Source organism: Lepidothrix coronata, unplaced genomic scaffold, assembly GCF_001604755.1.
Source record: "Lepidothrix coronata isolate B3197 unplaced genomic scaffold, Lepidothrix_coronata-1.0 Scaffold142, whole genome shotgun sequence".
NCBI lineage: Eukaryota > Metazoa > Chordata > Aves > Passeriformes > Pipridae > Lepidothrix > Lepidothrix coronata.
This window is the reverse complement of record NW_016690322.1, coordinates 1,465,420-1,491,066: the sequence shown is the minus strand read 5'-3', so window position 1 is coordinate 1,491,066 and position 25,647 is coordinate 1,465,420. Positions and strand designations below refer to the sequence as shown.

The 25,647-nt window shown below is 40.7% G+C and overlaps 1 protein-coding gene across 2 annotated transcripts in view; it reads left to right on the top strand.

Annotated features, from left to right (window-relative positions):
* Positions 1-25,647, top strand: part of FNDC3B (fibronectin type III domain containing 3B) — a 191,794-nt gene that overhangs the window by 121,659 nt on the left and 44,488 nt on the right. For both annotated transcript variants that reach the window (XM_017827764.1, XM_017827765.1), the window contains 7 exons: positions 2,924-2,982; positions 9,169-9,326; positions 11,560-11,619; positions 14,339-14,477; positions 14,781-14,834; positions 22,288-22,412; positions 24,945-25,119. In XM_017827764.1, coding sequence (XP_017683253.1) covers positions 2,924-2,982; positions 9,169-9,326; positions 11,560-11,619; positions 14,339-14,477; positions 14,781-14,834; positions 22,288-22,412; positions 24,945-25,119 — 770 coding nt within the window. The remainder of the gene's footprint in view (positions 1-2,923; positions 2,983-9,168; positions 9,327-11,559; positions 11,620-14,338; positions 14,478-14,780; positions 14,835-22,287; positions 22,413-24,944; positions 25,120-25,647) is intronic.

Sequence of the window (25,647 nt, the reverse complement as noted above, 5' to 3'; positions counted from 1 at the left end):
GTTTTCTGCTGCTATTACAGACATCACTTCTGCATATTTATTGGTTTTTGCCTTTAATTTTACATTACCTGTTATTCACTGCTGGTTTTTGTTTGAATTCAGTGCAGGGCTCCAAGGCACACACTCTCCATCCGGTGCAGTGATTTCAAAGCTTGTGCCGAACGGGCGCTTCTCACTGCGAGCTTTTCTTTCTCTGCATTTGTTCTTGTAAAATGATTCATGGCCTTGGCAAATCAGTGACATGGATGCATCAGCTCTGTAGTTCTGTGTGTATGAAGTGGTTGGGGGGTGTGTGTGGGATCACTGTCACCTGCCCAGTCTCAGGTGTGACCACTCAGGAGGTTTAGCATGGGGGATACCTGACATAATTGGTCACCATATGTGCATCATCTGATATTTCTTATTCTTTAGAAAATGTGATGCAATACACATTCATATATGTATTATTCATCAACTTTAAATTCGGGTCTTTGGTGGTTTGGTTTTTTTGGGGTTTTTTGGGGGTTTTTTGGGGGGTTTTTTTTTTTTTTTTTTTTTTTTTTTTCACTTACTGTCACTTTAAGTCTTTGAGAGTCCCTCTCTCTCCAAAGTCTTTGAAGATTTCTCTTTTTCCAACTCCAGCTTACCTTTATAAACTATTGTGACATAAATGTCCATACTGACCACATAAATCTCCACAATAACCCAAGACTTCAACGTATCTGGTATCCAGAGACATCTTCTTGTGAACAAGCTACGTGTTTTTAATATAAAAAACTCCCTGAGTAGGACTGTTCTTTGAGAAGTCCTTTAATTATTATTTCTTTGCTGGGCATACCAACTCTGTTAGGTCTTGGAGTTAGTTCCTGTACCTTGAGCAGTTTGAACTCTCAGCCCTGACCCTGCAAGTGTTGGAGGACTTGGTTACTGTACAAGGCTATTGATTTTCACAGGAGAGGGAAGTGAGATTTCTTTGGGCTTCAGGATTTGTTTTCCTCTTCTGCTCAGTGTGACAGAGATAGCATCCTTGCTAGAAAGCAGAGAGGGGAAAGAAAATTCACTCCACATGTTTGGGATTTAAGGTTGAGAGTGATTCACGCTCAGCTTCTGGGGGTTGTAATTAGGGGTGACATAATAACCATAAACTTTCAATAAAATAGTAGCAGCATTTTTGTTACACTCTGTAGCTGCAGAAGCTGCTTCTGATTAGCATCCCTTCAAGATAAGCCTGCAGGATCTCTACTCTTTCCAGATCTGTGTCCAGGCTTTTGTGTCCTGCTTCTTTACCAATGCTGAAAGAACCCTGAATTCAGAAACACCCCAAACTTCAACATTTTCACTTGGATCAGTATCTCAGCCTTAGTCCTTTTAGTCCATCTGTGTAGTTTTGAAGTCAGTATTATCTTATGCTCTCTCAATCCTGCCAGTTTATACTCTTTATAATACACTCTAGGGTTATATAGAAAAAAACAATCTTGCTATCCTCCACTCCTCCTGAAATATTACTACTCCTTTCTTTTCCAAGTGGCTGAGACTAAAAGGAATCCAGGAATGTGTGCAGCAGGAGATCTGTCATTCCCACTCCACACCAAGGTGCATTCTTGTAGAGAGAGATGGGCATTTACACTGGAATTCGGCCATCAGCATTCAGCCAATTCCATTTTTTGGCAGTCAAGCACTTAATGGAATTTTTAAAAAGAAGATCTACATTTTAAAGCAGGTCACAGACAAAAATAAAGACACATTCTTGGGCTACGAGAAGTAGGTCAGGTTTTGGGGGAATCATTAGTGAAAGCTGTTGATCTGATCTTACCTGTTTATTGATATTTTTTGCTTCTTATGTCAAATATGTCTGGCTCATTTTGCTTTAGGTGAGTTGTATTCTCCTGCTGTGGTGAGCAAACTTTTTACATTAACATTTTAAAAAATAAAAAGAAAAAAAAACACAGGAAAAATATGTTCCTAGTTTTCCATTAGAGAATACTGTAGTGGAAAGTGAGGCCTCTCGTGCTGCCGTCCAAAAGGAATAAAGCTGCTTTGTGTCACCTCATTACTCTAAACTGATGCTTTACCTCAAGATTGTTTTGGGGGGAGGGTGGGGGAAAGGCTGATTCTGCTGCTCAGATGATGCCTCTGCAGCACCTTCTGCACTATTAATCCCTCCAGTTTAGGGGAAGCATTTCACAGCCTGTTGGTGATAACACTGTGTAGCCCCTGCAAGAGCCACTGTAGCAGTGAGGAGAGATTACTGCTGGTCAGGGAGGATGGATTACTGCTGGTCAGGGATTGGAATTTGCCTGACATTGCTTTATTGTCTCCATAGTTGGCAGGTGGCTGTTAAAGAGCTTTAAGCTTTACATGGTTTAAGGACAGGTAATTTAGGGTGGGTGCTGGGGCTTAGGGCAGGCACCCTCTGTGGCTCATCAGGGCTTCTTGCACACAGGGCAAGGATGCTCATCCTCCAGTGCCCTGGAGAGCAGGTGGATAGCCCAGCTCTGCAGCTGTTGGGTTGAGGGTGGTCTTGGTTATCAAACCAGGATTAGGTTCCGTGGTAATTGAGCTGTAGAAACTCCTGGGCTTCTTCTGCAGCTGACCTTTGGAAACAGGATGGTTTTGCCCTGTGAAAGCAAATCCCAATTGATACCTTTGTTTGTGGAGGACACATCTACAAGTAGTCCCACCTATCTGAATATTTGTAATTACTGGAATTTTTTTTCCCATCTTTTGTTCTTACAATGTTTTGTAATATTAATCCATGTAACTGCATACCTTGAATTCACAAGAGCAAAACAACTGATGCTCACGTGCAGGTAATGTCTGTCTCTCTCATTCCCCTGTTTACAAATTCCAGAAGAATTATTGACATAACTTGACATTTTTGTTCAATTTTGGTAATTTTATTTTTCTTCCTATTTTGGTAATCTCCACATTCTCTATTTTGCAGAATTTGATTCAGAAACAAAAAGAGTTCAAGACATTCTTTCTGGAATGGAGAAACCACAGGTATGTGATCCCAAATTGCCACACACATCTATAATAGCAACTTTGATAGGTAGATAGTGTCACAACATACTAGTGATTTCGCAGGGGAGCACCTCTGAATTTTTTCCTTGATAGGTTGTTGCCACTGTATATCTATATATATAGGTATCTGTATATCTGTCTAACTCATTTTGCTGTGATATAAATCTAAAGAATCTTTTGGGCTATTTGGGGGCTCTGCCTACTGCAGGAATTGTACCAGTTACCTCTTTCCAGAGGACAACTCCCAGTATTGATACTGTGGTGGGGAACTCTGTGCACTGGATGAGTGGCATAGCTCTTACCCCCTGTCCCCTGTGTTTAATTTTATTTGTCATGAGCAATATATGTCTTTAATCATGATTAAATTAAGCTAATTCTATTATTCAATGGCAAATTACTATAGTCTGTGTTTGTCTGAGCCATAAAAGCCTGTGAATTAGAATGGAATTGAATGACCATGTAAATAACCCTAATGTTGAGTGTGACCACAGTCAGGTGAGGGTATTAATAAGTCTGGTTGTAACCCCTTTGAATGTCATGTTTTTCTAGTTTGGTGTGTCAAATAAAAACCAGAAGAGTACTGTGGATCTAAAGGAATGGTCCAAACCAGCACTGGAAGAAGCAATCACAAAGCAGACTCCTTTGCTCTCTCAGAGTTCAGGCCTTTCTCTGTCCAGCTGGAAAGATAGTAAAAAAATAAGCAAATAAATAAAAAGTAGTGATTGGAAAGCTCATCTAAAGACTGGATTTGACAGTAGCTGCTGGAGGCTGATACAAAGAAATTCTGCAGTGGGAGCCTTGGCTGCAGAAGTGGCAGAGCTCGGGAGAGGCAAGCAGGAGCACAGGCTGAGTTTTATTTTTGGACTCTTGGATGCTTTTTGTTCTCAATACATACAAAAGGTGTTTGGTCTTAAATTGCTCAATCAGTAGGTGTTGGATCCTGGTGTCATGGCATCGACAGGAGCCAGAATCTAAACCAGACCTGCAGAGATGATAAATACCAGCCTGAGTTCTGTTCACAAGAAGGAAAGTCACCTCATTTCATTTAGAAACAAGTGACCATAGTAAGCTGAAGACTGAGAAAAGAGTTTCAGGGTGATCAGAAGGGGAGAAAGTGCACTTAGCACAAAATTAGGTTTGTTTATTGTACAGAGAAAGTCAATATTTTTGTACCAAGGACCCCCCGAATGTTACTCATCTGGTCAATAGCCACAGCCAGGTGCTTTTACAAAGATCCAGAAAGCTGACAAGAAAAATGGCTTATTTCATACTTTCATCTTTAGAGGTGGGAAGAGAAGCTATTTGAGCAATTTGCAGGATTCTGAGATCTGTACAGTTAGATTTATGGTAACCAGAGCCTCTAAAGCAGAAAGGAACAAGAAACTAAAAGTAGACAAAAATTATTTTCCTTTAATCATAACAACTAGGATTTTTTTTTTTAAAGAAAATCTAAAGCATGACAAATGGTGGTTCAATAATAATGACATTTAGTGAGGTGATGCTAGGGATTATCTATTATTCTCCCTGTAACTTTGACATTTGTGAGTAATTAAACTCACAGGACTCTCACAAACCATTAATTGCTATGAATGATTATGTGCGTGTGTGTAGTCAGTATTACACTTGATAGGAATATATCACATCATGGCCCATATTGCTTGGCAAGCCGTATGCATATACGAATGAAAAATGAAACAATGTATAGAAAAACAATAGTGAAGAAAGAAATGATGCAAAACAAAAGAGCACAGAGCGGTAAGTGAGTGGCAAGTGGAGTGATGCTGTGTCTGCAGCACATGGCTTTGATGTGTCCAAGTGAGCAACTCCCTCCATCATCAATGGTATGGAAGCCATCCAGAGGGATTAGGCTTGTAAGCAACTCCTGAGGAGACTCCACAGCCATGGTATCAGTAGGAGGTGTCTGGCTTGCACAGGTACCTCTCAGAATACAAAATATACACACTTTTAAAATTATTACTCTATAAAAAAATCTACTTTTGGTAATAGATACTGTTACCTGTTTGAGAGACGTGCAGCCAAACTGTAAATTTAATTATAGCTTTGTCCCTTTAACAGCAAAAATGTTTAAAAACTCCTTTGGCTTTTATTCCCCCCCAGTTTTATTTAAACTGAAATATATTTTCAATTCACATTATCGCAGACAAAGTAAGCATTCTCTAAAACAAATAACTTCAGTGAGGGAAGGGAAACTTGATTCTGGGTGGGGGGGGGCAGCATTGCTGTGTTGTGGCTGCCGAGGGGCATCACCCCCCATGGGGAATCACCACAGGTCTGTCCAGCCAGAGCTCAAACATCAGTTTGACTTTCCGAAGGCAGCCTGCTCCCGCTGACTTGCTCTGCAGCGAAACTCATATTTAAACATTGGGATTTTTGCCTAAAATTGCAGGATTAGAGCCATAGTTTATAAGCAGAATCTCGACCCAGTAATAACCATGAATTCATTTGACCCCCAAGTCTTTCAAACCCTGCCCTCGAGGGAGTAAATGAATGTTGCTTGCAGTGTAGTTCTCACACACATACAATGAGCCCCTGAACCACACGATGCCTGTGAATGCTAACCCGGAATTTGAAAGATAATGAAAGTTGTACAGAAACATTTTTCATTACCTGAAAGACGGGAAGGGCCGATATTCATCAGTCTTGTAACCTTATTGAAGTGGTGCAGGAGCTGGATTCTTTCCCAGGGGCTTTTATGGAATAATTATTTACACCACCGAGTTTTGATAGCACAGAAAGGAGGCATTTACTGTGTAAACTGAGAAGTTTTCAGAAACTAATTAACTGTGCTTTTCACCAGACACACAAAACTCCTTGTGGGAAAATCTTTTGTTAGGTCTCGGCTAAAAGGCCGAGCCAGCCCTTGTCAAAGCCAGCACAGCAATTTTGGGGACAGATGAGACAGGCTGCAGTAACTAGAAGGAGCAGAAAGGTTTACCTGCACAGCCTAGGAAGAGGTGCTCTGGCTGCTTGTATTTTGGGTGGATGGAGTTAGGGCACCATTAATGAACAATAAACTGGTTTTTATTGACAGTGAAGTATTTATGTCTGCAAGTTCAGAAGGGACGTTAAGCCCACCATTGTGATGGTAGCTGGGCTGTTCCTTAGGCATGGAAAGGGCTGGTCCAGGTCTGTTCAACTGCTCCATATCTTTTGAAAGGTGTTTGTATAAGTAAGAAAAGTTGGAGATAAAGCTACCAAGCTGTTTTGCAAGTGCCTGCTTGTTATTCTCAGCATATCATAACCCCATTTATTTAACTTACCCTTTTTCCCAGCAAAGCTAGTGCTTCCTGCTCCAGGTAGGAGTTCCTTGGTAAACTAAGTGGTGGCTTTGGCCATGAAATGAGATATTGAAGAGATATGCCTTTGGCAGGTAAACGTGATATGGTATCAGCCTGTTGGTGGGGGAGCAGCACACGGGTTTATCTCCAGCCACACAAACAAATCCGTTCCCAGCGCTCGTGCTGACGTGCACAGCCCTGTTGTGCTTCTGTACCCAGGGAGGGTATAGATTTGCCTTCTCTGACTTTTATCGCACAGACAGTGACCTCTCACTTGCTTTCCTGCACTTGCTGTGTGTACTCAGTGCAGCTAAGAATTGTATTTAATGATTTCTGGTGTTTATTTTTAAGCCTCACCAGCAGTTGCTGTGCACCCACCACCACTGAGGCAGCCAGCAGCCACTCTCTCTATTAGTAAGAAATTAATGGTGTAACTGGAGCAGCTTAGCAACTGCGTTTGGACTTTCATCCTCTGCATGGAAATGTCTGCACACAGACTTCAGAATCACAGTCTAACAGTTTCTAGCAGTTAGTCCATAAGATACTTTCTCTTATTTTAAGAAACTTAAGACCTAACTTTTTACAGATTGCTGAAGTTCATGAAGGGCCAGAGTTTTGCTGTACGTGGAATATATACGTGTGTCCTTGGGAGTAGTCATAGAGAAAAACATTTCAATAGAACATTGGCAGGATATCGTCCCTCCAGCTCCAAGTCTGCCTGAATTTATGAAAAACAATTATGCAAGCGTATTTCCATAATAAAAGAAACTGCATGTTGATGGGCTGAGCTGGCATAGTAGTAATGTCTGTTAAAAAAAATAAAAATCTATTTGGATCTTACTATTCAGTTTTCTGATCAAAATATTATTTAAAATATGGACTTTTAGCTCCAAATATCCTTGCCACGTTTTCATTCGCATGTGTGTATATATATATATCTCTCAAAAATTTAACTTATCTCACTTGAACCATTCAAGTGTCTTATAAGCTATCTAATCCAGTATTGGTGTCCTCTGGTCCAAGTTCTTGAAGTAAACATTGATTTCATAGAATCAGAAAAATATGGCAAGAAAATGTCGTGAAAACAAGAAATGCCATGAAAATTCTTACAAGAATTTGCATGTCCATGTTTTTTACTAAGAAAGCTTGATGCTACTTAAACTTTCTTGCCTTAAAACTTATTTTTCACATTAGGTTGAACAAAGGTTTTCTTTTTTGGCAAGACTTGACTGTGCTGCTATAAATTAAAATCTTTAACTTTTGAGATCACGGTGTTTAAGATATGTTTCATGGTGTCACCTACTTGTCAGTCTGTTAAAAATGGATTTATGACTTGCTCAGAAAGAATCTGCTTGATATTATGGGTATCAGACACAACAGTTGCAGTGCTCATCAGCTGGAAGCAATGTGTTTTCACGTGAGAGTTAAATATTCTCCATTCTGTAAAGATATCCAGGAGCCAGATTTGTAAACAGGGAGTCCTTTAAAGCTGATTGCTGAAACTTCATTACCAAATAATTTACAGGTAAGGGGTTTCACTTGTCTCAACAAAACTTAGGAAATGTATAACTGAGCACCTGCATCCATCTTATGCCTTCCAAAATAACAACATCTTGCTCTGTGTGTTGGAAAAATCTGTTAAAATGAGAGAACCAGTGAAATTTGATGCATAGGAGAAATCAAGAATATAAAACCTCAGTCTTTGATTCCTCTTCATGGAGCGTAACTAAAAGAATATTCTTCATATATTCACTACAGTTAAGAAGGAAGAACATAATTTTCATGATGAAAAGTGGAGAGTTTGTGGCAGAGCACTTGAGGCTCTGGAGGCTTTGAGGCTTCCCTGTGCTATTTCAGCAGGCATGTATAAAAATGTGCTGCTTTTCCCAGATAGCCAGTGCAACTATTGCTTCTTATTTCTTTTTCTTCTGGGACAGTGGCAGGGAGATTTTTTTTCCTTCTTTCTTAGCCTGATAACAGAAGGCTGTTCTCTGGGAAGCTGCTGTCGGGTACATGCAGCTGATATGCCAACAGCTGTCCTGGTGAGCAAGGTGATGCCAGTTCTCTAAGCTTGGTCAGTCTGGAGTTAGGTGAACCTGGGTCTCCAGAAGAATACAGCTGCACTGTTGGGGTGATAAAATTGGTTTAGTGCCCGGGTTTCAGGTATTTCTTCTGTGTTTTATTGATAGAGAATCTTGCCCATCTGCTGTGGAGGTGTCACACCCAGGGGCCACTGCAGATCACACAGTCAGTCTTTATCTGGGCACAAAGTGATTGATTTGCAGTGTAATTTTTAATTGACAAGTTGGACTTCTGTTGTGATTTTCACTTAGGCTTTTGAGTCAGTGTAAATTTGCAGATTAAATTGGTTTTTTTAACTTATTTGCAGTTGAATTATTACAGTTTCAAATGATAAGGAGAAATAGGATGACTGAAAAAACCATCAGAGTTTTTTTAGAGAAGTCTCCCTAAAAAGACTTTGGAGAAATTATTGTGTGTAAAACAATCTATAGGATAAAGTCTTTGTTCCACTTAGTTCTAACTCCCTTCTGGTAATAGCCATGGCAGCAGGTAGCTCCAGAGTGGTGTGAGGCATCCTTTGTTGGATGCTCAGACAGTGACGAGTCAGTTCACTGCAGGGAGAAATCTCTCCATATTGCTCATCTGTTAGAAATTACTTTATGCCATAAATCTGTATTTTTGTTTGTGCTGTTGACCATTTCTGACCCTTTTCTTTTCAAGTCTAGCTCTGAAATTTCCATTTTACAAGAAATGGGTTGTGAAGATGCAAGCAGAAAACAAAAACTTAGAGGATAGTGGTTTTTTTTTAGCTCAGAATTCAGAGTAACTGATGTTTCTTCTACAGGTTACAAATATTCAAGCAAGAACAGTTTTACTTTCCTGGTCACCTCCCACTGGCCTTCTAAATGCAGATAGACACAACAACGGTTTGCCTTACACCTGTACCTACGAGGTTGCCTTATCGGATAAAGGGAGGGATGGAAAATACAAGATAATTTACAGGTAACAGCGCCATTTTTTACACTTGTGTTTTCGTTGGGAATAAATTCTCTGAGCTTTTCAGAGCTGGCATGCCCATCAGTCACAGAAGAAAGGCACATTTGAGCACCTTCTGGTTGTTCCCTCAGCTGTCCCGTCGACCCCCTCGCTGGAGGAGCTTGAAGGGAGCTGAGTGCACGTCACAAGGTCCCTAATTCCCATCCCATCCCACCTCCCTGGCACGTGGCAGCTCCTGCAGCCTGTGCTGCCTCTCCCGTTGCCAGTGAAAAGGTTAATTTCTCTCCTATGCTAAATGTCAGAACCTTCTGTGTACACCACACCTGCCTTCCTAATGGGCTGGTTTTGTGTGGACTTGTAGAATTTAGCACAGTAAAGCTTGTTATTTCAGCTAACAAGCAAAATTTGAGGGCTTTGCTGCCTTGTAGTGTCTTAGATGAGCAGAGGAGGGAGTACAGCCATCAGTAGTTATAGAGGCTCCCCAGAAAAACCCGAATACTTGGCTCCCAGCAGCCCTCAGTAAAAATTCAGAGGGATTTCTCTGTGTCTCCTTGCAGTGATCCTCTTGAGCTCATTCTGTGATCAAGTACATATGGTGTTATGCTTTTCTTTTTCCCTGCTAATGACATCTAGGAAGGAAAATTTGGAGATGTGACCTTGACTATTGTGAAATACCTAATCCTTCCCAAATCTCATTAAATAAAGTCCAGGTGATAGAGCATTTATGGAATTACCTCTTGAGACCAAGCCATCTCCTTTCTTAAGGGTATTCCTCTTGGTATGCTGAAGGCAGGTTTTGGGTAATGCAAAAAGAAGGTATTAACCAGAGAAAGGCTGCCTGATTTTTTTTAATTTTTTTTTTTTCTGGCGTTTACACTGGCTATTTGTGAGCCAGTGTGAGCATCTCCATAGTTCAGTATGTGCTGCTGAGCTTCTAAAATGGGAAGGACACCTTCTAGTACTTCTTGTGCTTGCTGGTGAGAGGGCTGCACATTTTCTCCTGGTTAGGAAACGTTGTGCATCTGTTTTAAAGCTGCTGGTGGTGATGTGTCTCCTGCTGCTGGCCAGAGTGCAACCATTAGCTTGATGTGGTACATTCCATCAGGAGCAGCAGTAACAGTTATTACTATAGGCAAAAGAAACTCAGCAATATGTCAAATACATTGTCTTTGCAAGGAGGTGAACTCATTTCAGAGGGGGGGGAAAAAAGAATTTGCAGAGCATTGAATTATATGAAAACAAAGATTTTTTGTTTTTTTGGTGTATTTTTGACATGTGCAGGCATGTGCTTTCTGGTGAATTTTGTTCTCTTGATTTTGAGACGTCTCCCTGTATTTGTCCAGCTAGCTATGAAATATTCCTTTATGCTAAATTGAGAGCTTTCTTGTTTCCCATATTTTAATAAAATCACGAATAAGCCAGGCTCTTACATGAGATGGCTATTACTTATTAAGCACTGACCCGTACCTTAATCTTCACAGAACTGGCAACACATGACTGAGCCCAGTGTTCATTTACCAGCAAACAAGCCAGAAGGAAAAAGAATAGCCCTAACTATGTTGGCTACATTTGAAATAAATAGATTATTTGCTGGGTTTTTTCCTAAAATGTCTGAAACTCTGTGCTTTTACTTCTCTTAGCATTAAAGGAGAGCTGGATCCAGCTGTTCAGGCATTAATTAAAGTCTCCTTGCCATGATCCTCACAGGGAGCATCATTCTGGAGGAGAAAGCAAATAAGTGGAACAGTTGTGCAAGAAACTATGCTTCTTCCTCTGAAGTTCAATGACTCACTTTTTATAAAGTATTTTGAAATAAGGAATGTGCCGAAAGTACAGAAATAATGTTTGGATTCCATTCTTTTTTTCAGCTCAGGGAGAGTAGAAAACCACAGTGTGCTTTATGCAAATATCAACAAAATCCAAGCATTGAAATAAACCCATATAGCTGGTTTACTGTATAAATTGGGATGATAAATTTGTTTCTTCTGTGTATATGGAGCTTTATAAAGTTTTCAAGAAACATGAAGTGTGTTGACAAATTGTTGGTATATTGTTTGCTACTTTGTTTTTATTGTTATATATTGATAATTTTTTGTCGTTTTATTGTTATATTGTTTTTCTTTGGTGGGATTATCTCTTTTCTTTCAAATTATATCACTAGAAAATCACTAGCTGTGCTAAGTGTGATACTACTTTTCATAATTTACTAATTTGTTGAGTTTGGTGTTCTTTCTTGCAGTGGAGAAGAATTAGAATATAACCTGAAGGACCTTAGGCCAGCAACAGATTATCATGTCAGGTGAGTTAGTGTGGATGTGAATGTCACTTAAATATAAACTCTTCCATTATATAAGAATAAATGTGAAAGTTTTTTAACTAAATATACAGTGTAGTTAGTTCAAGGATTTAATGGTCACCTCTGTAGGTGTATTTTCAATGATTTCTACATATTTTGCAGTAGATTTTTTTCTTGGACTTTAAATTATGAGCATGCTTCTCAAACAATGTTTTCTGTTGTGTTGTCATTGCTGTAGAAAGAGGGAAAAAGAAGTCTACATGTCTGTATTTCTGTGTTTGAAAGTGAGATACCTGAAGCTGCTTAAAAACTTGACTCAAGCAACTGGTGTTTCTTCAGCTACTGTAGCTCTGAAAGTTCTCCAGCCCGCTTTGTTCATAAATAGTCTGTGCTTTGGGAAGTAAATCTGCTGATTACAGATCCATCTGACTGTAGTAATTTCAGCATTTGTTACAAGAAAAAAAGAGTGATTCGCACTGATCTGTGCTGATATTTTCAGGGCATATTTCTCTTTGATTCTGAAAATGTGTTTTACACATTTATTAACTATTAACACATTCTAGTTTTGCTCCCTGATGTTTTTAACATGGTCTGCATTACCTGTTCATGTTGCTTTTTTTTTAAAGACTTGTTTATGTACTAAGGCTTCAAATTCACATCCTGTTCAGTTACCCTCCATATCCTTTAAAAAAAAAAAATCCTTTCATTCCTATCTATTGTTCCCTTCTGTTTTTCCAAACAAGGGCTAAGCATGGTGTGCTGTTTCATGTCCAGGCTGTTCCTGTTTGCAAAACTTTAAAGGACACCTTGCTTCTGAGCTCTAAAAAAGATCCAACACCTAAGTGTGTCCATCTTGTTCTGATACTGTAGGTTCTTTTCAGTTTTAAGGGTAGTTTCTAGTGGAGCCCTAAAATAAAATTTTCAAGTAGAAGGAGAAGACCAGAAGTAATTCATCATAAATAAGGAAAAGATGCAGCTCCTGGGCTGGGCAGGAGTTCCGGCCACATCAGGGATGGTAGCAAGGAGAAGAAGGTTGTAAAACACTGTTGAGCTTCCTGCTGTAAGCACTGAGCATCTCTTTTGAAGCCAACTTCAAACACCAGAGTGGTCACCATGTGCAGTTGAGTGGAGGTCTTGGTCATTTTTAGCGGTATTTGTCCCATGTCCTGGCTGAGTTCTTCCTCCCTTACCTACAGCTCCCTCCACCTTCCTGCAGTTTATCAAATTATAATTCATTTGTGAACAATTAGCAGTAACTTCTGTTCAAAAATAAGTAACTGCTAAATATAAAAGTCAGCCTTGCAAAACAGCAGCCCGTGTTTTCAGTAGAGCGAGTCGACACCGAACGAGCTTCCTATTTGCTTGGCATGACAGGTTTTTTTTTTCTTCACTGTAACTCCATTATGTATTAACATCTGTGAAGAAATAAATCTGTTCAGTAAAGAAATTTAAGGGCCAGCTTTGGGTCTCCTTAACCTTGGCAGCATCTCTCGGGGCTTTGTCTCTACCAGACAAGGTGCTTGTTCTTGCTGCTGCCCTGTGGGGCACCTGGGGCAACCTGGTTCACTCTGAACCCACTGCTTGCTTTTCTTCAGGTGTATTGTTGTGGTACCTTCAGGGCTGACTGTGCTGTGTTTCAGTGACATGCAGAGGATGCCCCCTAAGTTCGTTTTCTCATGGTTTTATTCCCTTATGGTTTGTGTTGGATGCTTGGCTGTGCTCATTTCCAGCAGATGTACACAAATTGCATTTGTTTTCACTCCTGACTGCTAATAGGTGATGGGTAAAGCAGCACTACAGCAGTTCTTGTCAGCCTCCCCCAAAAGGTTTGATTCTAGGTAGGTGGCCATTGTACATAAATTACTCTTATCTACTGAAAACAAATTTAGAAATTGCCCTTTCTTTAGCTCTGCATTCAAGTACACAATAGCTACAGCCAACTCAGGTCATCGTCTGGTCATGATTTGAACTTTTTTTTTGAGTAGAAGACTTCCAATTTGCACTTTCTTTTGCTGCATGGAAAATGTGAAGGGAAAAAATAACACCATTAATTTTTCAGAGAAAGGCACCTCTTGAGGAAGTGCTCAACTATATCCTATTTGCTTTCCCACATGGTTTTGTATTTTATATCCCCCCTCTATGGTGATATATAGAAGATTTGCCTGAAATCAAATTTGCTTTGAAGATTTTTATTTTATCGGAATAATATTGCTGAGCTATGTTAGTTCTAATCCATGGAGGTCCACTAAGTGTTGACACCTGAGCTATGTAGGATGAGCTTGTACCCGTGGAAGGAGACCAGCAGTTACCACCACTCAACATGGTACATGTGAATCAAGTGTAAAGCAGGTGTTAAAGTTGACACCTTTTTCTCATGAGCTCATACTTTCCCTTGTGTTGCAAAGAGAATTTTAGCACAGTGTGTGGAAGTCTGGCAATTACAAGGAAGTGGTGGAAAGAAAAGATGATGATGAAGATAACTCAGTGGTCTCTGGGAGTATTTGCACAAATTACTGTAGTGTTTGCCTTCTGCTGTGTGGGTTTTTGGGGTTTTTTTTGCCTACTTGTATGAAGTGAGGTAAAATAAGGACAGGCACTGGTCTGTGATAAATCTGTCATTAGTGAATGGTATCATGGATGCTTTGGTAGTCAAATACTGCGGCTGAGACAGTGCCAGTGTAACTGTCAGCAAATTTATAACCCACTTGATTACTCTTTCCAGGGTATATGCAATGTACAACTCAGTAAAGGGATCCTGCTCAGAGCCAGTAAGCTTCACCACTCACAGCTCAGCACCAGAGTGTCCCTTCCCACCCAAACCCTCGCACAGGACCAAAAGCTCCTTAACCTTACAGTGGAAGGTAGGTAACGCTGGGATCGGGCAAGAAAGCAGGGAAAAATGGAGTTCACTGACAGTGAGCATAAATACTGAAAATAATTGAAAGCTGAGACAGTAATTTTTCAGTAAGAGACTTGAACTTGCTCTACTCTGACAAATCCCTTCCCGTGCACTGACTTGACTTTTAAAATGTATGTGTTTCATTATCATTAAGAGGTTGCCAAGCCACGTGCAAAGCACTTGAAACTGTAGTCATTTGCCTGGGGGGTGGTGAAGTAGTTTTCTTCTATTCCCCAAGTCACCTTTTGTTTATTTTTGTTTGTAGGCACCCATTGATAATGGTTCAAAAATCACCAGCTACCTTCTGGAGTGGGATGAGGTAAGTTGTAACTAGTCGAAATAAATACACAAATAAATGGTACTCAGACTTTACAAGGATTTGCTGAGTAAAGAAAAATAATTAAATACAGGAGAAAATAGAAGGAGGAAAATGAAATCCTGATGACATTAGGTAAAGAGTTGGAAAGGTGAAAGGGGCAGCGAGGGGAAAACTTTCCATTTAGTTTATTTTATGCAGAGATAATGTTCCGTACTCATGAAATCTTTTATCTCTCATTTGGTGTATATTATTTGTTAATTGGCATTGCTTACTATTTCATTACTTGTAATGTATCTTGGAGTTCTGTTCATGATCTCTTTCTTCTGTTTACTGACTGAGTGCAGAATAAACACTGTTCCTGCCTCAGAGGAGGCAAGCTATGATCTTGCAGCCCTTTCTACAGAGAATGTACTCAGGGTCAAAATAAGTGTCCTTTACATAGTGACAATTAGTCTCCTTCCAAGCACAAAAGGAATTAAGTTCTCTCCTAAGTGGTTAGTGAGCAATGGGCTGTTGGGGAGGGTGCCCTGACAACATGGTGTGGATGATTTTTTGGAGGTGGGTTCTTGTGAATCCTCCTTCTGTCCCCTGATTCCTTTCTGCCTCCTTTCTTTTGTGCAAGCCATATTTCTGCAGAAAGCATGAGTCAGGGAGTATCATCTTTGAAGGAAAAAATACATAATGGGTGACAGAAAGGGCTTGGGCAACATGTAAAGAAAAAAAGAGTCATGAGTCAGGAAATGAAGCGTATGAAAGGGTGTCCGGTTGTGCAGTCTGAGAAACATCTCTTGAGGTCTTTTGTAGTCTAAAAATATTCTGAAGGGAGTATTCTGTTATGAATAGTTTTCCATTATTGCACTAATAACACATTCCCAGATCATTCTGGCACATGTTGGGTGTTTGGAACCACTCACTGTGCAAACATTTATTGTATGCACTGTCACAGCAAGTGGGGTCTGCATGATGAGAAACCCTCTGAACTGAAAACAATAACTTCAGAATGACTTGCTGTCCCTCTCTGCATAATGGAAGGGGAAAGGTCGTCAGTGAAGAGGGAAAAAAGCGGAGTGTGAGGTCTGGGAAAAGGGATTAAAGAGATATTTCTCCAAAAGGATTGGCCAGGATGATCCCGTTACGCCTTCTGTGACACCTTGACTGTGCACTTGTGATCTCTTCCAAGGCTTCCAGTAATTTGGAGCCATGGGAACATAACAGCACCAAGCAGTGAAGCAGTGGAAATGTGGATTATTTTAGCCTGCAAAGGGAAGGAAAGCAGCAGAAGGTCTTGTCAGAAGACCTTGTCAGCAGACCATTAATACAATGCAAATACTTTGGATATTCATTTTGTCTGCATGGAACCTAGACATAATTTTATATATATATATATATATATATATATGTATATGTATATATATGTATGGCAATTCTAAAATTCTTTCATCCTTTATACCCTTTAATACTGATTATATACCTAGAGTTTTGTCTTCAGAAAGAATGGTTATGATATCTCTTTTTCTCAGGGGAAAAGCAGTTTGGTTTTGGGTAGCTCAGGTACCAATGGGGAAAAATTGAGGCATCCTGATTCCATTAGTCTATCTATTTTAATTACCTTGTTTTCTCAGTAACAGCCATGAAATCTGAGATCACAATGGAGAACTAGCCAGCACAAATGAAAGAAGAATGGCCTTGCACAAATTAATTTGGTACATCTCCAATGATTTGACAGGACTCCTGGATGAAATGTAGTTGTCAGGTTCTGAGACAGTTAATACCACAGGTGTAGCTTCTCTAAAAATTCTTCTCCTCTGATATGAGACAGAAATGCCATTTTGAGACGCTAAATTAAAACCTGCTGTTTAGGCTTGTTAAAGAAAAAGTCTGAAGATGCAGGCTGGCTGTGCCTGGATCTGAAGGAACCTCATCTCATGCAATGGTGAGCTCGGCAGGATGTTCCACTCACTTTTTCAGGTGCTATGGCAAGTTGTGCCTCTGACATGAAGTGCATTCAGCTACTGGAGTTGCACCTCCCAAGTACAAAAGAGAATTCACTTGCAGTGCTCTGTACCCTCGCACTTGGTTGTATAAACTCCACGTAAGCAAAAACACTGACTTTTCCACAATGCCACACTGTGTCCTGGTGAAATCAAGAAATAAATACATCAGAGCAGAGGAGAACGCTTGCCAGGCAACAGCAAACACGCTGCCAGATCTCAGCTAGAGCAGCATTCATTAACTACAGGGCACAGGATAAAATATAAACACGGGAAAATCAGCGATAGAAGGAAATTAAATCGTGGCTGCAATGCAGGGAGGGCTTTGCAAGAGCGGAGAACGAGAAATGTATCCAATTATAAAGTTGGAAAAGCACCCTAAAATGGCAGCCTGCCTGGGAAGTTGGTCCCTTCCTGGGGAAGGATGGTGTGAATGAACTGTGGAAAGCCCTTGCCCCTCTCACCGTAGGCAGATCCTTGAAAGCTGTTGTGCAAAGGCTGCAGCCTCAGACTGTGTAAACAAAACTGGCATCAGGCACGGAGGTGTGAGGAGAGGTGGAGGTGTTCAGACAGGCACCTCCAACTGTATCCCAGTGTGTTCCCCCAGCTTGAGCTGTGTTACAGAGAGGGCTCCAGCAGCCCCTCTATGCTCCCTCATGGTGGGTCATGGGTTATCTGTCTCTGAGATCTCTGGATCTTGGAGCATGTCAGATGCTCAGCAGTATGTCACCCTCATTCCTCTTGTTTTTACAGGGCGGAGGCACAGTTTGTAGCATGTAAAATGCAGCCAGGGGCATAGGTGGCATCACTTGTATATGCAGAAAGTGAATTGTTGCTGTAAAGCGACAGCAGGAGTACCATGTTTTACAGCCCTAGGGTTAGGTGAGGTGGGAAATTCTGCTTAATAAGTCACTGTGCCAGTCCTACCCAGCTACTGCCTCAGTGTAGTTCTGGGTTTTGGTGTTTTTCCTGACCTGTAGACTCAGTAAAATCCTTGATCGACAAAGCTATTCCTACTGTTCCATCTTTTTCCCTCCCAATTTGGATTAAAGAGTTAGGATCAGCCCCTCATCTCCGTTAGTTTGAAATCCAGTGGGATATCAACAAGCCTGCACCTCAGGTGCTGTGACTGACAATAGTCATCTGGCAATAAAATCAATTAAAATTAATAATTAAGGAAAACTTCACCTTCTGACTCTGCTATGAACTTTGAACTTACAAACCTGAACTAATCAATTGATGACTTGGTGCCAGGATTGTTTATTCAGGGTCAGCAAAGGCTAATCAGAAAAAAAATAGCATTAGTTGTATACCAAAAAGGAAATGTGACTGTAAAGGAGGTGATGCTTTCTCCTGATGCCAGTGTTCATCAAAATCAGTAAACTGTAACTGCATTGAAAAATGCTGCTGGCACTGCTGTAAGAATCAGGCCTTTGTTACTAATTAGATGTGAAATGCTGGTTCTGTGATTAAGTGGTAGTAAGTAAATGTTTCTCTTGTGCATATGGGCAGCGAGAGTATCCTATTCATTCTCTATGGGAAAAGGGAGGAATGTTCCTGAGTCAGAAACAAGGACATCCCTCTCACACAGTGTGTGTCTCTGTTTTATGTACAACTCAAAGCAGCTTTAATTCTCATCCAGTAAGCAGCTCATTTTAATCCACTCGAGAGAGACTGATACAACACCACACTACTTAACGATTTGATGATGGATAGTTAATAATGAAGTTTATTATATAGGTAAATTGAGATCATTTTGTTCTGCCACAAAATTTTTAATTTCTCAAGGTAGCAGAGATGTGCTTGTTTTTTACCAGCTGATAATCTGAGCAAAGTATCTCAGTGAATGCTGAGTGTGTATCCAAATGGAATTTGGATACACAGGGCTCCATGTTTGTGCTCGTTCACTCACTTGCTCTCTGAGTCTGTTCTGTGGCTGTGCCACTCCTGTGAGACATGCAAGAGGAGAGCCTTGGATAAAATTGGGGTTTGTGTATATTCTAGGGATGTTTCATAGGTCTTTTGCTATCTTCTAAATGTTTGTATGTAGAGAAAATTATGTGTATAACTTCCAACTTATGTGTATAACTTGCACAATAAATGCTTTGCAGAGATCTTAAGGTGTGTTACACTAATTGTTGACAGTTTGCTCTGCAGCTCTGTGTCAGATTGAGTATCAGTCTGTTCCTTTTTATTGCCAATATGACCTGAACATAGCAGCTAATGCTGGCGTGGCCACAGATGTCCATCCTGCCTCCTGGTTGCAGATCTGATGCTGGCAGCTCTGCTGCAGATTTCTGTGGTGAAGGACTGTGCTCCATTCCTGCATCACTGTACCTACAGTGGCCACTTCCTCCTTTTGTGTTTATTTACTGCCTGTGCTGCAGGGAATGCAGTCAACAAAACCCGTTTAAATGCTCAAACCCCTTGTTCAATAAATACACTCGCCAAGAGACACTTTGGCACCCTGTGTTGAGTGTGTGGCTTGAAATATAGCTGAAATAGCAGGGAAAACTCTTAAAAACTGTGTGTAAACGCTCTGTTAGAGTGTTGTGCAAATTCTGAGGGATTTGTGGAGCTGAATTGTTCTTGTTTCCTGACAGGCGCTGATGATCATCACAGTATGGGTTGTCCTGGAGAAGAATAGGGAACACAGGCTGGAGAAAGCAGGCCTGGAGGAAAAGTCAGACAGCACTCCCTCTGAAATCTGGGGATTAGAAATATTTGCGGAAATGATACAGTGTATTTTAAGCAACTTACGAAACATTATTTAAAGGATTAAAAACTTGGATGCCGAGTGTACAAAGGATAGGAGAAGGATTCTGGGAAAGCTGTAAGACTCTTGGGTGGCAGCCAGTACCAGCCTGCCAGTTGTTCCTGTCTATAATTATGCCAGCATTAGTGCTTTCATAAATCTTGGGAGAGAAGGAGCGGAGAGGCTATTTCCAGGCTATTAATGCCAGGATAATTAGAAATATCGGCCAGCCTCTCCAATTAGTGCCAATAGAATCCAAAATACCAGCCAGTCTGAGTAATTTGAATACCAGTTGGTCTCTGAGTGAGTCTGGGGAATGTACAATACCAGTTCTACAAGAGAAATATATACAATATCAGAGTTTGTACTGTTATAAAGTTGAAGATAACTTAGATGTTTGACAATCTTGGCAAAGTTTTAACCCACCAGTTTGATAAATGAGAGTTTCCTTGGCCCGTTGCTCTCAGTTCAGGCATTGTGCTACAGGTGAGATTGTCCATGACTTTTCCTTTTTACCCAGCATTGCTTTATCAAACACACGCTTAGTATTTGGTCATTTTGTTCTCTTGGAAAAAAGCATAGGTAAATCACAAAAAAAACCTACATTCTTAAGCAGAAATCAAAAATAAATGTTTTCAATTGTTTATAAGTAGTAAAGTCATCAAAGAGTTGGAGGAAAATTAATTTAATGCAACTCAACCTATAAAAGAGAGTTTGCATAGGGAAGAAAAAAAATATATTCTTGATAGTTTTGCACTGATGAATGGATATTTTACTGAAACACGGGATTTCTAATGTGGTTTTGTGTAGTGTGGAGTTTACACACATTATTGCTGAGCTGGGATGTATGGTCACCTATCTTTTTCATCCTAAAGTAATTTTATCATAGAACTCTATAACTAGGGAATTTAGATCTGAAAAGGTTTTCTCATTTTACAAAATGATTCTCTTCTAATTCCATCTCTTGATTTGCTTGATCCATACAGTAATGTTACAGCTGGAGCAGGTGGGTGAAGTTGAAGGAGATTGTGTATAAAACCAAGTTCGAGAACAAGTGTAGGCTCACTGTGCATAAATAAAAGTTAGGGCTGTTTGCCAGTGTGATAAATGTCCCTTCAGTGCCTCCACATTGTTATTCCGTGCTGGAGATCTGCATGATTGTTTCTAGCTTGATAAACACGTTCTGGAGATAGACTACAAACATTTTAGGGAGTTTTGCCTTCTGTGTTGTAGTCTGAGGGAAAATAAGTAGAAATTGGTAGGAGCTGGAGAATGGCCAAGTGAAAAATGCATGTCCCACTCAGGCATTTTTGAGATCTTTAGTGGCAAAGTGATGTATTGAGCATGGAGTAAGAATGGGGTGTGGGAGGGCAGAGCAAGCCCAAGGAGGCAGCAGCAGGTGAAACTGTTGTCTGCAGTGAGGGACGCCCATATAGATAATAAAATAATAATTAAAAATTGTAGAGACAGGTGCCAAAGATAGTAAATGGCATAGCAGAGCTTTTCGGTCAGAAGAAGTTGCAGAGATAATTCTGTCTCCTGCACCTATCTGAGCCCATGGATGTCATTTGCCAAGCTTCTACTCTGCTGTGCTTAATAATGTAATTGTCCATTAATTTTGCATTCAGGTATTGAAATTAAAAGCCTTTAAACTGCTTCAGCTCTGTTAGATATTATTTATGAAGAGTTGAGCAGTCCATGCCCTTTCTCCAGAAAGATTTCAAATTGATCATTTCCTGCATGTGACATAGTATGAAACCAGATATTCCTTGTTGGTTTAGGCTCTCTGCCCTGCAAACAGCTCGGCTTAATTTTTACCCCAGGATGTACCAAGTTGGGGTGCGTTGAAAAGGTTTTTGTGTGGTTTTAAATGTGGTGGGGTGAAGGAGAGAACTTCTGAGTGCCCTTATCCTCAGCCATGCTGGTTTGTACCTGAGGAAGGATTTGGGAGCTGGAGAGGTGTCTTGATACCCTCTCTGGCTGCTGCCCCATCTTGGCTTTGTCAGGATGGATCACTGTTCCAGGTCATGCTGATGTGAGACTTCCATAAACCATCCCTCTGGTATCCAAGTTTCTTACCAAAGCTGCACACTTCCCAACAAATCCTCTTCACTCATTATGTGCTCCAAGCAGTGGGGTCGGTGCAGAACTGGCACGTTAAATATTCCTCTGTGATTAATAAATCTGTTTTGCCCTGGAGAGCAGAGGGGGGGGCTGGTTGTACCTGGGTTGTCCCGCTGGGTCTGGCCACAGCTCGACTGTGGGGAGCGAGAGCCCTCTTGTGGGATAGAGAATTCCTGAAGGACCAGGGAGGGATGGAGGTACGGAGGGTAGAGCTTGCAAGAAATGTTGGCTGCACCTTTCCTGTGCCTCTGTGACTGAGTGGATTGAGGGATGATTTTACCCTTAATTTGCCTGGTTTTTTGTTAATGAGTGGGATAAATCACGTTTCAAGCAGAATGCCAGGAGCTGTAGATACATCTCACAAATATAAAACTCTGAGAAGAGGAGGGATCTGTCAGCAGGCTGACTGTGCTGATCTGTGGGATTTCGGGAGCAAAGCAGCACTGTCAGTGCTTACACAGCCTCCTTTGCACAGTGCCTGTATGGAAACATCCAATTCTAATATTGTTTAACAACTTTTTAAAATAAGCACCGTGTGGTTTTTGTTTCATAGCGATCCAATTACAGATTTCTCTCTTTCTAGGGAAAGAGGAACAGTGGTTTCAGAGAATGTTACTTTGGGAGCCAGAAGCATTGCAAGCTGACTAAGCTTTGTCCAGCTTTGGGTTACACCTTCCGATTAGCGGCCCAGAACGACATCGGTACTAGGTAAGCTACCCAAGGTACACATTTATTTGAGGAAAAAGTGATAGCTGGAAAGTTTAACTATCAGTGACAGTAGAAAGAGGAATTTCTGAGGGGGATTTTTGTTTATTTTTTCTCTTCGTGGTTTTGAGTTAAAGCTGCACCTTCCCTGGTGGTATCCTTCAGGTCTCAGGGAATTGCCCTATACCATCAGCATGATGAGGTCAACCTAAGAAGATAGGCTCCTTTTGAGGTGTTAAATGGTGTTTTGTGATCTATTCCTAATACAAAAAGAATACATCTGTTATGTAAAATTCCCACTAGGGACCTCTGTGAACCAAGAAAAACAAGCAAGAGGAAGTTGAGTTACAGATTTTGAAAGGAATCTTGATATATTTATTTTTCTGGTTTAAAGCAAAGCCCTTCTGTCTCTTTTCAACAGTACAGTCCCTTCCTTCTTCCTCAGGACTGGCAGGGCTGGATGATGGGGTGGGAAAGAAGGGGGAGAGAGCCAGGACCGTGACAGGACAGACACACTCAGGGACACTGAAAGATGGGATTTAGCTTCTGCTTTTCCTTGCACATTAACAGATGCACTCAGATGAAGATGGTAAGAAATCAGACTTAGTTCAATCCTCTGGGAGCTGCCGGGGAGCACTGGGATAAAATGTTCTGCAGCTGAGGACCAGAGTGTGCCCAGAGACATCGTGTTGCAGGGGCTGTGTGTACTCTCCTGTGCTCAGGGAAGGAAAGTAGGCCAGGAAGAGTTTAGCTGTGAAGAAACCAAACATCCAGTGCTCTTGTGTACTCCTTTATTGTCCTTCTTGGCTAAACAGGATCTAATCATTATTACAAGAAGGACACAAAAAGAAACACTAGTGGTACATAACAGTGTGTTCGGTGGAGGGAGATTCCTGTATTGTTCTCTCTTCTAAAGCACAAACCTCTGAGTAACATAGCTTTAAAAAGCTGCTTTATTCATGGTCCTGTGTTTTCTCTGAGATGCACTGAGACCATTCATGTATGCACAGTCCCTTTTCCCAACTGCTTGCAAGATTACTTCCCTCCCAGTTGAAATAATACTTGATCTGGAAAGCGGGGGGGCTTGAGCTGCTGAGTGTAACTGGAAGGGATTTGGGATTGTGCAAAGTTCCCAGTTCTGGCATCTCTTTTCTTTGCCAGATTCCAGATTTTTAAAATACCTTAGGGTGTGTTTCAACATTCCCCCCCCCGCTTCCCCCTGCCCTTTTTTTTGTTTTCCCTATTTTTTTTATCTTCAAGACTATCAAGCAGGGAGTGAACTAAGAACTGTATTTACGGTCAGCTGCTCTGTGCTAATCTGTGAGATAAGCACCAGCAGCATAGGGCTTATTTTATAGGCAGCACTCAAAATTATGACATGATAATGTCATTTAACACTTCATGTCATAAGATGGTTTTGATTGGTTGTAATGCTTGTGGACTTACCATCTAAGATGATTTTTGTCTTGTTCAGGTGTTAGTTATATGTGGATTATTTAACTATAATAGTATTTCAACAAAAATGCTATTTTTGAGGAAGAAGACTTAAAAAGGAGATGTCCTTTTCTGTGTGTTAAATTTGAGGTATTACTTTAAGGCACAAAATAAGTTCGTACTTTGGAAACACAGATTTGAACATTGCAAGAACATTACCTTAACTTGAGAGTTTTTTGTTCTCTTCCCAAAATTCCACCAGAATCTGTCCATTTAAAACTCTGTTCTTGAATTTCCATTGTACATAATATATTCTGCATGGAAATTTGAGAGAACTGTTCCACACTTGCTCATCTCCTGCCTGTTGTTTTAAGGATACTGGGATTTGACAAAAGGAGAGCTTGCATCCCCTTGGCCACAGGTGTTCTCTCTGGTTGCAGCCTGAGCTGTGCAAAACTTTATGCTCAGCTTAAAATGCGAAGAAGTTTGGGCAGGGAAAATCAGGAAGGAGTAGAGCCAGCCTGGAGGGCTGGAAGGTGTCTGTGCCTGCACCAGGCAGCTCCTACGTGATGCTGAGCATGTATGGGCAGGACTGGATAAATTTTTCCTGCTTTCTTTGGAGGGGGATGTCTGAAGCAGTGGGACTAGATTTGCTGAAGAACTCACCTTTCAACAGTGTAGCTTAAATAGAAGTTGTGTTCTGAGTTTGTAGTAGTTGTAGTCTGAACATCTCAAGTTCAACATCCAAAAGTTAAATACTTTGGACTTTATTTCCTATATTTTAGTTCCCTTATGCTACATGACATTTTCCTCTACTTCACTGTTAATAGCAAGTTAATATTTTTAGGCAGTCAAATATTTTTTCCAGTATAATTGTGATGAGATCTGTAAAATGACTGTGAGGACACATAATCCTGCATTTTTTTTCTATTTTTAGTTCTGGCATTTCCTAACTGGGCGTTCATCTTTTCCACCTAGGCAATTTGAATGTTGTCCACATTTTTTGAAAATATTAAATAACCCCCTAAACTTCGATGTGTTTAGTTTTGTTTTGTTTGTGTGTTTTAATATTCCTCTCTCTCCTTCTGTGTCTCTGAGCAGTGGGTACAGCCAGGAGGTGGTTTGCTACACTGCAGGCAATATTCCTCAGACCCCTTCTGCACCAAGGCTTGTTCGAGCTGGTGTTACGTGGATCTCATTGCAGTGGAATAAAGTAGAAGGATGTACACCAGAGGAAGTGATTTCCTACACCCTGGAAATTCAGGAAGAAGATAATGTAAGTGCTGTGTTGCTGTAAAGTGCATGACTTAGACTGGGTTTTCATTTATCAATTGAAGATCACTGAGAAGAACGTGGAATGCTGCTTTGGAGGGCCTTCCAGGAGTACTGGGTATTTGGCAGGACGGAGCTGTGTGATTTGTTCTGCTCTGCAGCAGAATTAATTATGAATCCTTAGCTAAAAATCTGTACTGTCAGCCATGATTACTTACAAAGCTGCACAGGAGTCTGAGTGTAGGGCAGCTTGTCCTTAACCAGTTCAGTCTGCTCTGTCCTCACTGCTCTGTGGTGTGTGTTGTGTCATCTGTCACTTCCAGTTCTGTAACAGGTTAAACTGCCACAAGTGGTTTTGTGCTTATTTTGCAGCAAAATTATATTATTTAGGGCAGCTGCACTATGCCTCTAGAGGAAAATTATTGTGGTCTTGCAGCTTAAAAGTAATATTAATAATAAAAAAGCACTCAGCTATGAAGCTCCTTTGCTATAATGTGTTGTAGCTGTAATACAGGGAGCACTTTCTCAGACT